The following is a 14,700-nucleotide window of genomic DNA, read 5'->3' as shown; positions in this document are numbered from 1 at the left end:
ACTGCTTGTACAGGAGGGTTTGTTTGTATACCGTGAAATAGAACACTGTCAAAAACGATGTCGTTTCAATTCATTCAATTATTTTCCTATTTATTTATTTTATACTTAAATATGCCGAAACACTAAAATCTAAATTAGTCTAACACCAATACAAATAAAAATCTAATATAATGGTTATTTTCAAAAACTAGAAAACTACGAAAAAAATTAAAAGAATATTATGACATGTATAATTAGTTTGAAGTACAATCTTAAAAATATCAATTGATAATAACAAGAATTTTTTAACTCAAATTTATTTAAGTATTTTATAATTGATTTAAATCAATTTAGTATTAATTATTAGGTGAATACTTTGATACTCTTTGAATTTAATTAGATAAATAATTATTATTTAATTAAAAAAAATTATTTAATATTATATTACATTTTTATTTTATTTTAAAACAAATTAAAATTTTAAACCAATTTTCACAAAATATATCATACTCAATTAAAACTCACGAGTACTAAAATTCTTGCCCTTACAAATAAAATAAACTCTAGGAGTTTCCTATAACAAGTGAATTACAAAAGAAAAAAATTATTGATTATATCTAAGCAAGTTAGTCATGTGAGAAATGCAAGAATATACATTTGATAGTTATCAAAATACACTAGGAAGATTATCTATAGCTGAAATCATGTTTCAATATAAAACCTTTATAAGAAAATAGTCCATCACTTTTTGAGGGGTGCAGTGGCACCCTAGATAATGAGTGGTAGAATAGAGTCTCCACATTTATTCTTACCCAAAAATCATCCCTCATATGTAATAATTGTCATCACACTTTTATCTTAGACACTTAATTCTTATAATAAATGAGTTGTAACCCCCAACATTATAGGGATGCATATTTTATTCCACACGACAATGAATGTAATTGTGAACTAATCTCACAATTCATTCAAATAAAATTTCTATATATCCTATCAATTTACATACAAATATTGTCATACAACATACTAGACCGCATAACATAGATAAAGTAAAGTATGATTGGATCAGGCAAGTTTAAGTCGTCTCCCAAAGGAATCATTTTATATTTTCTTTGATTAATTATTAATGGACCATATCAATAAAAAACTGAAACAAATGCTTCCTTGATACTCTTGTCAATGGGTGGTATATTGAAATTTAAATGCCTCCTTGATACTCTTGTCAATGAGTGGTATAATTAAATTTCCAAATTTATTCTTACCCAAATATTATCTGTTCTATGGTATAATTGACTTTTCACTTCTATCATAAATACTTTTTTCATAGAACATGTTGGTTATAGCTCATTTTTTTTTGACAGAAAATAAATAATATCCATTCATTCAAATTGATAGAGTACATCGTTGCAATACAAATTCAAAATCGCCAAAAACAAAAAGGATGAATCTGCGAACAAATCCACAGCATCCATGTTAATAGCATAAAACGGCAAATTGCATATGCCTACAAATATTAATGTATTGACTGTATTGAGATGTCCGAAATATGCATGCTTCCGGATCTGTAGCGTTAACGGCACCAAAGTCATTGATTGAATCTGCACTAGATCGAAACTAATCTTTCAACATGAAACAAATGAACACCGCACAAAAACCGAAAAACAAAATACCCGCACAAAGACGAGAAATCAAAATACACCACAGAAATATGGGAAATCAAAACAAACGATGACCCACGAAATCACAAACAAAAAGAAAAGGTGTGAAAATCACTTATTTAAGTAATAGATAAACAAAAACGATTTGGAGGGGTGATTTTGGATCAAAATTGATCCTAAATCACCCCTCTTTGAGAGAGAGGAAGGAAAAAGAAGAAAAGTAGTGATGCATAATTTTCCCCCAACACAGAGTTCACTTTCAAACTAAGCTTATAGTCCCATAACATAAAATTCATTTTTTTTAAATCAAACTCAATAGAGATGTTGTGAGACAATAAAATAGATTGCATAACATGACTAGTGCATCTTAATTATCGATTTGGCAAGTGGAAGTCTTATCGCAAAGAAAAATATTTTAGATGTTCACTGATTAGTCATTGATTCGCCATATCAATGATAAACTATATAGAATTATTTTTGTTTTTTCGGAGAATGAATGAAATTATAGAGTTTTCACATTTATTCTTACCTAAATACCATCCCTCATACGACATAATAAGCATACCTCTTTTGTCATAATCAATTAATTCATAGAATGAGTTAGTTGTAGCCCTAAATAATTAAGAATTTTGGGGAAGAACTATTTCTCCCATGACATTAAATGCACTTTTGATAAAAGCTAGCACCCTCAAATAAAATTCCAATATTTCATGTCAAATTCAATTCATATACTGTCAGACAATAAAGTAGACTGCATAACATAATGTGAGATGTGTCTTGAATATTGAATTGATAGGTGTAATTCTTTTCAAACAGGAAAGAATTTTAGATTTCCACTCATATGTCAATGATCCACAATATCAACAAAAAATTAGAATGAATGTTTGTTGACTCTTGTGAATATTATCATAGGCACTTAATTCATACAACGAGTTGGTTATAGACCAAATCATTAAGATTTTTATGGATGTATATTTACTCCAATGACACCTGCATTTTGAACTAAGCTTATAGTCCCGTCAAATAAAATTCATGTATTTATTTTTATCAAACATAATACAAATGTTGACAAAACCTTGAGTAGACTGCTTTACATAACTAGTGCACGCCTTAAATTACAAAGTGTAAGCCTTATTAGAAAGGAAAATATTTTAGATTTCCACGGATTAATCGTTAACCCATCATATGAATAATAAATATGAATGAATGCTTGTTGGTTCTTTTGTGAATTAGTGACATAATATATTTTCCACATTTATTCTTACCCAAATAGCATCCCTCCCATGGCATAATTGGCCCCGTTTTTATCCTAGTCACTTAATTCATATAATAAGTTGGTTGTAACTCAAAATCGTTAAGCATTTTAGGGATGTATACATTTTTCCACGACACCGAATGAACTTTGAACTAAGCTTACAGTCTCCTCAAATAAAACTCCTATATTTTCTATTAAATTCAATACAAATGTTACCCGACAATAGAGTAAACTACATAACATAGCTAAGGTGTGCCTAGATTACCGAATTAACAAGTGCATGTGTTCTCGCAAAGGAAAATATCTTAGCTTTCCACCAATTAGTCGTTGATCCACCATATCACTGATGAATTGAAAATAGTTCTTGTTGAATTTATTGAGAATGAGTGACATAAAATAGTTTTAACATTTGTTGTTGCCCAAATATCATCCATCTTATGGCATAATTGGCATCTCACTTTTATAATATACACTTAATTCATAAAATAAGTTATTTATAATCCCTAATCATTAAGCTTCTTAGAGATGCATACTTTCGCCAACAACACCGAATGTACTTTTGAACTAATATTAGAGTCCCTTCAATTTAAATTACTATATTCTCTTTAAATTCCACACATATTATGCCATAAGAGAGAATCATCCACGTAACATAGCTAGGGTGTGCATGAATTATCGATTTGAAAAATTTAAGTCTTCTCGCAAAGGAAAGTATTTTAGATTTCACTAATAAGTCATTGATCCATTATATCAACAAAATATTATAACGAACGCTTATTGATTTTCTTATTATTGAGTGACATAATAGGTTTTGCACATTTAATCTTACCAAAATGTCATCCCTCATATGAAATAACTAACACTACTCTTTTATCACAGACACTTAATTCATAGAACAGGTTGGATGTAACCCTAAATTATTAAGCTTTCTGGATGTGCACACCTTTTTTCACGACAATGAATTTCCTTTTGAACTAAGCTCGTAGCCCCTTCAAATAAAATTCCTATATTTTCTTTTAAATTCAACAAAGATGCAATCGATAAATAGTGGACTGCATAACTTAGACAAGGTGTGTATGAATTACCAATGATATTGAATTCACTTTCGATGTAACCTTATAGTCCCCTAAAATAAAATTCATAATTTTTAATCAAACTCACTTGAGATGTTGTTAAACAACAAAATAGATTGCATAACACAATCAAGGTGTGCCTGAATTACCGATTTGGCAAGTATAAGTCTTCTCGCAAAGGAAAGTATATTAGATTTCCATTGATTAGTCGTTCATCCACCATATTAATTATAAGTTGTTATAAATGATTAGTTGATTATCTTGTGAATGAGTGACATAAAAAGTTTTAATATTTATTATCATCTAAATATCATTTCTCTTATGGTACAATTTAAATCTCAATTATACCATAAACAATTAATTCATATAACGAGTTGAGTGCAACCCAAAATCATTAAGCTTCCTATGGATGCACACTTCTTCCACGATATCAAATTCATTTAACTAAGCTCATACTCTCCTCTAATAAAAATCCTATATTATCTATCAAGTTCAACAAAGATGTTGCTAGACAATATAGTAAACTGCATAACATAGCTAGTTTGTGTCTGTATTACTGAGTTAGAAAATATAATTCTTCTCGCAAAGAAGAGTATTTTAGATTTTTATTGATAAGTCGTTGACTCACCATATCGATGAAACATTGGGATGAATGCTTGTTGATTCTCTTTTTAATGAGTTGTATAATAGATTTTCTACATTTAATCATATAATCCCTCCTATGGTATAATTGACACCACTTTTTTTATTATAAACACTTAATTTATAGAATGAGTTGGGCGTAAACCTAAATGATAAAACTTTATAGTGATGCATACGTTCTCCCACAATACAAAATATACTTTTGAAATAAGTTCGAAGTATCTTCAAATAAAATTCCTATATTTTCTATCAAACTCAATATAAATGCTGCCACAACATAATATGTTGCATAACATAACTAAAGTGTCTCTGAATTACCGATTTAGAAAGTGTAAGTCTTATTTCAAAGGAAAGTATTTTTATATTTCCACTGATTTGTCGTTGATGCATCATATCAACGGTAAATTAGAATGAATGCTTGTTGATTATCTTATGATTGCGTGTCATAATAAAGTTTTTACATTAATTTGTACGCAACTACCATCCCTAATATGACATACTTGACATCCCACTTTCATCACAGACAGTTAATTCATAGAATGAGTTAATTGTAACCCAAAATATTAAGATTTCTAGGGATGCATACTTTATCCCACGAAAATAACTTCATTTTTGAACCAAGCTCATAGTCTCCTTAAATAAAGTTCCTATATTTTCTATTGAACTCAACACAAATGTTGTCAAATAATGGGGTAGAGTGCATAACATGGCTATTGTGTGCTTGAATTGCCGATTTGACAAGTGTAAGTCTACTCACAAAGGAAAGTATATTAGATTTCCACTGATTATTCATCCATCCATAATACCAATGGTAAATTAGAAAGAAAGGTGGTTGATTCTATTGTGAGTGAGTGACATAATAAAGTTTCCACATTTATTCTTACCAAAATATTATCTCTTATATGGTATAATTGACATGCCACTTTTAACATAGACATTTAGTTAATAGAATAAGTTGGTTGTAACCCAAAATCATTAAGTTTTCTAAGGATACATACTCTCTTCCATGACACTAAATGCACTATTGAAATTAGCATTAAATCCCTCTCAAACAAAATTCCTATACTTCATATCAAGTTCAATACACACTATTCGACAATATATAACATTGTTAGTGTGTGCTTGAATTACTGTTTTGTTAAGTATAAGTCTCCACACAAAGGAAATAAATTTTGAGTTGCACGTATAAGTCGTTAATCCACCATATCAATGAAAAATTGGAACGAATGCTTGATGAATCTCCTACGAATGAGGGACATAATAAAGTTTTTGAATTTATTATTGCCTAAATATCATCACTCCTATGGTATATTTGGCATCTCATTTTAATCATAAAAACTTAATTCATCAATCTTCTTCATTCCAATGGATCCTCGTAATAGTCAATTATAGAATATGAAATGCACTTAAAAGTAGTCAATTATAGAATATGAAATGCACTTAAAAGTACTCATTCTGTTTCAAAATGACTGTTGTTTTAACAAATACATTTTGTTTCAAAATGATTGTCATTCACACTTTTTAAAGAGAAAATGGGTGATGCATTGCCCGTGTAAAATATTTTTGCTCTATCAATCAATCACCACCATGTATCAATTTAACAATTCTTCTATTTAAAAAAAACTTTAATGACATGACAAATTGATGACTTTCGATTGGTTGATAGTGTAAAACTATTTTACAATGTCAGTGCACTATCTTTTAACTCCTTTTTAAAATAGAAATTATTACTATTTTTTCAGCAGTGTCTTTTAATAAGGTTAATGTAGTAAAAGTATAATATCTTAAGACAATATTATTACATATATTTAATAAAACTCCATTTTAACTTGTCATAAACATTTTTTACTATAAACTCATGCGAGACATATATTTAATAAAGCTCCATTTTAACTTGTCATATGCATTCTTTTTTTTAAATTGTCATAAGCATTCTTTAGATCAATTTTGAGAGGAATTCTTGCATGAACACAAACATAAAACCTTCTTCTTAGTCACAACCAATAGAAATAAGACAACTCATTATAAAGGAGAGAAAAAATTTAAAATTTCATTAAATTTTAATTTCTTTTTTAATTGGATTCATGGGTGGTTGTGATTATGATAGAGAGAAAAGATTAAAATTTTATTTTTTAATTAATTAAAATTTTATAATTGGTTGTGTGTAAAACTATTTCTTAGGATTGTGTCTACCTAAAAATTTCTCCAATTTTAATAACCAAACTCCATTTTAACTTGTCATAAGCATTCCTTAGATCAATTTTGACAACCATCCACCCTTTGTGTGCTCTTTTATTCTCACAAAGTGAATGATTTCTTACAATATAATAATGTCTTCTCTATTTTCTCTATAAAAAGTAAAACTCCTTTAACTTAACAAGATTACTCATTACCTTCGTAGCATGTTGGCTAAGAATTTGATAACAATTTTATAAGAGATATTACGAAACTAATTAATCTAATTTTTCATAGAATAATCTAAATCAATATTTGAGATTAGAATAACCAACATTTCATTATTCCAATCTCTACTATTATCCCTTCATTAACAAAAACTTATAATCACCAAATAGCGTTAGTGGTGAGTTTTAGCATTTTTTGCTCTTGCGAAAAAACATTTATCTCTTATGCATAAGCACAACAACAAGAAATCGTAAAAAAATATTAAGGGTAAAAAACATGGAGTAATTCTTATATGGACACGAACCTAAATTTATATTTAAGAACAATCAATAAGAAGAAAGAGAATTTAAATTTATTTAAAATTTAATTTCGTTTTTAATTGCCAACATGGAGGGTGGTTGTGATAATGGAGGAGAGAGATAATTTTAGTTTTATTATTTAATTAATAAAAAATGTGATTGGTTGTGTGTAAATCCAGTGTTATAGCTGTGTCCATCTAAATATTTTTCGAAAACATGAGAAATTTTTGCATCAAAATGGACCTAAACCCTTCTTCTTAGTCACAATCAATAGAAATAAGACAACTCATTATAAAGGAGAAAGAAAATTTATTTTTTAATTGAATTCATGGATGATTGTGATTTTAAAAAAGAGTAAAAATTATTATTTTTTAATTATTGTGTGTAAATCTATTTATTATGGTTGTATCTACGTGTGTCTCTTTGTCTCATGCACGAACAACAAGGAACCGTAAAAAGATTAAGGATAGTAAAGAAACAAAACTGATTGACGACACGCTGACGCCGTCAGTCAAAATTTCACTATCGTGTTAACTGCCTTCACTTACTCGTTACTCCACTGATCTTCATTTTTCTCTATAACAATCTTCTCGAACTTTCGAATTTCATTTTCGAGTTTGATCTACCTTTCGGTCTTCGAAATTAGGGTTTCTACTCTCTTACCAACCGGCGAAGCTGATGGCGGAACAACCTCTCCCGTTCGAGGATCATGCAATTCCGGCGGCTGACGACGACGAGGACTACACTGGCGGCGATGATACCATGGATGAATTGGATGAGGAGACGCATGTCAATTCAGTGAACGCTTCAGCTACTGCGAATCACAACGACGTCGTTTTGCCTATGACTCGTACTGGTGAGCTCACTCTTTCTTTCGAGGGTGAGGTTTACGTCTTTCCCGCTGTCACACCTCAGAAGGTAATTAATAATTATTATTCATCACTTTTAATAATAATAATTGTTTCGATTTCTATAACACCGGTTTGTCATTGTAAATTTATTCAAATTTCTGATCACTAACAGCAGATTGATAGAATGGAAGAAAAAAAAAGACATGATTGAAGGATTTGCTATTGAGGAATGTTTGCTGATAAAATTTTACATTGCAGGTTCAAGCTGTTTTGCTGCTTTTGGGAGGACGCGATACGCCGGCAGGCATGCCTACTGATGAACTTCCATTTGATCAAACTTATAGGGTAAAACACATACTCACTTAACAAGAGCATTTTAGTAACTTGTGTTGTATTTTTATGCTTGCTTTGTGCATTGGATCTTTCAATCTCTAGGGCATGAGTGATATTACAAGGCGTCCGAATCTTTCACGAAGAATAGCCTCCTTGGTTAGGTTTCGTGAAAAACGCAAGGAAAGATGTTTTGACAAGAAAATTAGATACACCGTGAGAAAAGAGGTTGCAGAAAGGTAAATGAAATTTTTGTATTTTGCCCTATTAACCCCATAAAGGAAATAGCTTATTTTTAGATCTACAATTTACACACTAGAAAATATCTTAGCTTTGATAAACTATGGTCGCCCTGTTGCCTTAAACACTACCTATGCTATTCAATAATTGCAGTAAATCTATGAGTTATTTATATGATTTTTATCGTGGCCAATGTCTCCATCACTTTTGATTAATCTATATCGAAAACCGAATTTAAAGCAAACTGAATTTTCTTTGCACTTGACCAAGCAGTCTTACAAAAAGGATAGTATTTTATTATTTATGAACATTTAAACCCTAAACCTTTTCATGGAGAAGTATAGTTGAGATCTTAAAAAAATCAACAATCTCAAATAGATTTACTACATTAAAAACTATAATGTATGCTGCAACTGAACTTGATTGTCATATAGAGAATTATGAATGGAAAAGGTTTCATGTTGGGTCTGAAAAAATTTGTTTGTATATTGAATTATCACATTCACATTATGAAATCTTATACCTGACTTAATATTGGGTAGAGGCAGAGCAGTTAGGAAATTTCTTAACAACTAAAGTGAGGAGGAAGAGACATAATTATCCGATGTTGTTGATAGTAGCTTATTGCATTTTGACGTTTTGAAGTTCAATAATATTATTCCCTCCTTTTAAGGTTTTGTTTGATTTTAAATTGTTTTTGAAGTTTCTATGTTCATTTCTAGGATGCATCGAGAGAAGGGACAGTTTGCATCCGTGAAGCCAAGCCCTGGTTCCTCTAATTGGTATTCTGCACAGGGTGCTGGTCAAGATGGCACTCCTAATCCTGAAACTCTGTGAGTTTTAAACATAACGGTTCTTTTGTGGTTGTGAGGGAGTGGAAGATTTGTGAATGCACTTAGTTCTATTCAAATCCTTCTGTTCTTGTCTTATAGGCGTAGATGTAAACATTGCGGAGTCAATGAAAATAATACTCCTGCAATGCGTCGTGGACCAGATGGACCAAGAACTTTATGTAATGCATGCGGGCTCATGTGGGCCAACAAGGTTAGTCATTTTACTAACAAGTATGGTTATGATGAAATGCTTGTCTCAACTTTTGTACTCCGTTTGAAGTACAAACAACAGCAACACAATTCTTTTCCAGTGCTTTTGTGTTATTCCACAAAAAACAAGGTTTTTCAGATTTGTCATTTAGATTGAAGTAAAATAATTAATATTTGATGCGGGATACTTTTTTCTTCTATATATATCATTTCCTAAAAATTATTGGCACCTGTTTTGGATTTCTTTCTTTATCTTCTGCTACTATTCTGTCAAATTTTATAAAATCATTACATTCATTATCTTTCATGGTGCCATGTAATTGTTTACTGTTAATAGTTGTTAAGAGTTGCACATCGTACAATATATGGCCTGATTGAACATATGTTTATAAGTGGAGACAATTCTCACTTTATTGATTTTGTAAGGTTGAGTTGTGCTCAACCCGAATTCTAAGAGGATATTAGAACCAAGACCCTCACTTTATAAGTAGGGACAATCCTCACTTTACAAGCCGCTTTTGTAAGGTTGAGTTAGGCGTGTTAGCAATATTGTCAAATTGCGGTCATGGCGCTGACGAATTGCGGTTGCCGAAATTCAACATAGTGCCATGGAAAATCTGTGGCGTTAGGGATTTTGCATTGCGGCGCCATGGCGACCGCCACAAATTTAAAGTTCATGGGGATATGGCGGATATTGATTTCTTTTTATTTAAAAAATCTGCAAATCCCTGTCTTGGTATTTTTTATCCGACTAGTAAACTAGCCCAAAAGGATTAAAACTTTGATTAAATACTAATAACCCTCATAAAATACAAATAACTCTGGAATAAATATTTATAAAATCAAAACACGCTACAAGCCTACAACCTTTTCCATTCTTCATCGATTCTTTTCTTCTTCTCCCAGTGTCGTCTTCTCGTCCTCACTCAGCTTTTATCCGGGTACTCTTTAGGTTTTTCTTTTTTCTTCTTTACTTCCTTATTTGTTTGTTCCTTTTTTTATTTTTTTTTATTTCTTGTTTATTCATTCCCATTACTCTCTTTTGTGTTCTCTTCTCCTGTGTCTTTTTTATTCTACTTGTACTCCTCCCAAGTATTGGTGACATGCCCCTATTTTAGGTCTATTTTGGAGAGCTTGAGATACGAATTCTACTTTTCTCTATATAATTCTGTTCTCTTTGGTTCATGAATTCTGTTTTCTAAGTTTTATTTGCTGCTATTGCTGTTTTTTTTTGGAAGTATGTGTATGCTGTTTTATTTTTTTTTTTGGAAGTGTGTGTATATATTTGTAAAACAATACATAAGGGGGTATTTATAGGATACAAGTGACAGTAAAATAGAGCACAATCAGCGGATAATCAAGGGTAATTATTCTCCCTAATCTATTAATGCTGATTACAAATAATTTCTATTTACACCCGGTTTTAATGAGCTGTGAAACAACATTAGTTTTATTATTCGGAAGCAGTTTGATTTATGTGCTGATATGTCATTCATAGCAAGCTTGCAACCCATGTCATCAAACTGTTTCTTTGGAAGATTCTTTGTGAGGACATACAAATCTTACCATTGTCAAAATTTTCTTTGATGAAGTGCTTGTCCACTTCAACATTTTCATTTGGTCATGTAGGACAGGATTATGAGCAATATAAATAGCTGATTGCAGTAACTTTAATTGGACTTGAGCTAGAAATCTTCAAATCTTCCATGAATCTTTTAATCTATAATACTTCACAAAGTGACAAAACCCACGGGCCACAGATTGGAATTCAGCTTCTGCATTGCTCCTTGCTACAACATTTAGTTTTTTGCTCTTTCATGTAACTAAGTTTCCACCTACAAAGGTACAATACCCTGAAGTCGATCTTCTATCATTTATATCGGCTGCCCAATCAGCATTTGGATAAGCTTCAACCTGTACATGTCCTCTATTTTTGAACATCAGTCCTTTTCCTGGAGTTCCTTTCAAATATCTCAATATGTTGAAAACAACTTCAAAGTGGGCTGGTCCTGGTGCATGCATAATTTGACTTATTACAGTCACTGCAAAGGCTGTATCAAGCCTCATATGTGACAAATAAGTTAGTCTACCAACCAAAATCATTGGTAGTGTTCTCTATTTATTATTTCTTTGTCAGTTGCTGCCCTTAGCTTCACATTGGGATCCATTGGTGTTTCTGCTGCCTTACACCTTCTTTAGATCTTGTAATCTCCATCTCATGAAAGTATTTTAATTTTCCAAGGTCCTTGATGTCGAACTCAGCTTCGATTCTTCTATTTAAATTAATGATTTCTTTAACATCATCTCCTGTCATAATAATGTTATCGACATAAAATACTAAAATAGCAATCTTACCTCCGGGTTGGTCAAATGGAACTCGTGTGCGATAATCAATCAACTTTACATGCTCTCCTCCAATCTAGTTTTTACGAGAGAACAAAGTATATAGAATTCGATCGTCATTTTATTAGAGAAAATATTCTCTCTGGAGTCATCAGAATCTCCTCTGTCAATTCTAGGATCATCTGGCGATATTTTTACTAAATCTCTTCGAAGCCCTTAGATAGTTTACCCTGAAGAGGATTGTTAAAATATTGATATTTATTATAATTGATTTGATAGTATCTTTGGGAATTATGATAGGATTGCATTCATATTTAGATCATATCTCTCCTGTGTATAAATTGTTGTTTTTAACCTTTTCAGCAGCTCAAGAAATATTCTTATTTTTTAAATTTTAATTAGGTCCAACCCAAATTCTAAAATTTTCCGTTGGGACAAATGGTCCCGCTGGTATAGAAGCTTTCTGGATCTTTATAGTTAATGCCATTGCGTCTTAGCAGTAGCAAATTAAATGCCGTATTCAAACTAGATGTTATGTTTGTCGCATTATGTATGCTTCCTTTTTACTTTGCAAATATATTCCTCTTTTCTAAGCCTGTTTCTTAACTGACAGGGGACACTTAGAGATCTCAGTAAGGGTGGAAGAAGTCTTTCTATTGCACAAAGTGGTCTGGTATGTAAATTGGAGCATTTACTGTTTTATTGAGATTTATTTACTGTTTGTAAGCCAATTGCAAATGCTAAGTGGGATACGCTATGCAAACATTTTAATAATCAGTTTGAAATCTAATGGTTTTGGTGATGGATTCATTATAAACTGTTGGGTTTGCTGTTGCTTACTCGGATGCTTTTGGATAGGAAAGGAAACATAAAATTATAGTGGTGATGGGAAAATAAAATTTAATAGAGAATAGAGATAAGGGAGGAGAATACAAGTTGGAAGGGGATATGATAAGTATCTTAGATTCTTAGTTGCAAGTCAAGTTAATGACGTGCTAACTAACTGTAATTCAATCACACTCTCATTTAATAACATGATTCTGACATGTATTTACAATTTTAACTCATATTTTCAAATAATATGTTTGTAACCACATTAAATGCCTTTTATAAACATTTTCAATTAAACTTTCGTGAAAATGGAACAAATTAATAAATTACATGTTTATGCTTTTGATTATCATGAAGAGAAGGAAACACTTCATGTTGACATCAAAATAAATTTCTTGTAGTTCTTTATGGAAGATTTTATTATTAATCATTGTAACTAAGTTTAATATAAGACTTGGGTTTAAATTATTTTTAACCTTAATTCATTTTTGAACAGCCTTACCTGAATGTCTTTGGGGCTCAAATTGTTAGATCAGTTTAATTAAATCACAGTAGTTAAACGCCCTATCAACTTGATTGAAATTTGCAGGATCGTCCTATTGATGTCAAACCTACTGTTCTTGAAGGGGAAATGTCTGTCATCAGAAATGAACAAGTAAAACTCTTTCACATATTGCAAATTTATTCTCAGATCAGCAATTTTGGTTCTATTTGCATAAAGCTTTTATGGTACCTTCAGGGTATTTCTGAAGATCATCCTTCCAAGGCCGTTGCTGCTGAAGGTTTGAATAATGATGCATTTAATCCAAGTGATGAGGTAGTTTTAATTCATTCCTTCTTTCTTTCTTTAGTTTTAATCCAAGTGTCCAGGCACCTTTTATTGGGAATTGATAAAATCAAAGCTTCTATGAATTGTTTATAATACTTGCAAAATGGGTGTTTGTTCAGGAATTACCTGTATCTGGAGAACACTTAGCAAGCACACTGCCGTCGGTGATTGATCATTCTTCGGAAAATGATGATGAGCAGGTATTCTTATCAATCAGCTTGTTCTATAATGTTGATCTAAATGACTCAAATTCACAACTCACGCTACTATACCGGTGCTACATCCGTGTTCAAGTAGCCCCACTTGAACTTTGCCGGTGAAATTTGAAATGGAGCTTCCGGTATATTTGTAAACGCAAGAGTTGTGTAGATAAACTGACATGATTTTCTATATGATGCATTTGAGTTGCTTCTTACATGAGTCTCATTTGACCTACAGGAACCCCTGGTTGAGCTTTCTAATCCTTCAGATACAGGAATGTCTAATCCTTCTGATACAGACATTGACATTCCTGGAAACTTTGATTAGAAAGTACTAAGTAACTCATTATGTGGTGTTTTAGACAATGCTCCATTTGTAGGATATTCTTCATGTAGATATGGGATGCAGCTCTAGAAGCAGTGATATGAGACAATTTGGACAGTTGGGTTATGTTAGTCTTACTGTATGTAACAGCCAAATGAAGTGGTAATCCTACCAAATTCTGCAATATTGATGCTGGTAGAAGGGTCAAATATTGTTTGTGTATAAATTATTTGACTATCTTTTTCTAGTGTTTGGGGGCTCGTGTTAATAAAATGATGTCTGAAGAGCTGACTTTGATGATTTCATTGAAATCAAAGCTTTTACTACATGAAATTTAGAGATAAAACTTTGGTGATATGCTATGCCATCCAAAGGATGGATCTCTAGTTTGGATATCAA

The 14,700-nt window shown here is 31.4% G+C and overlaps 1 protein-coding gene across 1 annotated transcript; it reads left to right on the top strand.

Moving 5' to 3' along the window:
* Nucleotides 1–7,741: 7,741 nt before the first annotated feature.
* LOC131660938 (GATA transcription factor 24-like) lies at nucleotides 7,742–14,700 on the top strand. Its single transcript, XM_058930299.1, has 10 exons — nucleotides 7,742–8,227; nucleotides 8,419–8,505; nucleotides 8,596–8,729; nucleotides 9,453–9,563; nucleotides 9,663–9,774; nucleotides 12,730–12,789; nucleotides 13,537–13,602; nucleotides 13,687–13,764; nucleotides 13,896–13,976; nucleotides 14,215–14,700. The coding sequence occupies exons 1-10, from the start codon at nucleotides 7,988–7,990 to the stop codon at nucleotides 14,302–14,304; spliced, it is 1,059 nt and encodes a 352-aa protein (XP_058786282.1). The 5' UTR covers nucleotides 7,742–7,987; the 3' UTR covers nucleotides 14,305–14,700.

The sequence above is a fragment of the Vicia villosa genome, linkage group LG3 (assembly GCF_029867415.1).
Source record: "Vicia villosa cultivar HV-30 ecotype Madison, WI linkage group LG3, Vvil1.0, whole genome shotgun sequence".
NCBI lineage: Eukaryota > Viridiplantae > Streptophyta > Magnoliopsida > Fabales > Fabaceae > Vicia > Vicia villosa.
The sequence above is the reverse complement of the archived record's forward strand: the minus strand, read 5'-3'. Positions and strand labels throughout refer to the sequence as shown.

Bases quoted from the DNA above. Each gene is read 5' to 3' on its own strand.
- LOC131660938 (XM_058930299.1), top strand. From the start codon at position 7,988: ATGGCGGAACAACCTCTCCCGTTCGAGGATCATGCAATTCCGGCGGCT. The intron at 8,506-8,595 runs GTAAAACACATA...TTCAATCTCTAG, and splicing joins CATTTGATCAAACTTATAGG to GGCATGAGTGATATTACAAG. The intron at 13,765-13,895 runs GTAGTTTTAATT...GTGTTTGTTCAG, and splicing joins CATTTAATCCAAGTGATGAG to GAATTACCTGTATCTGGAGA.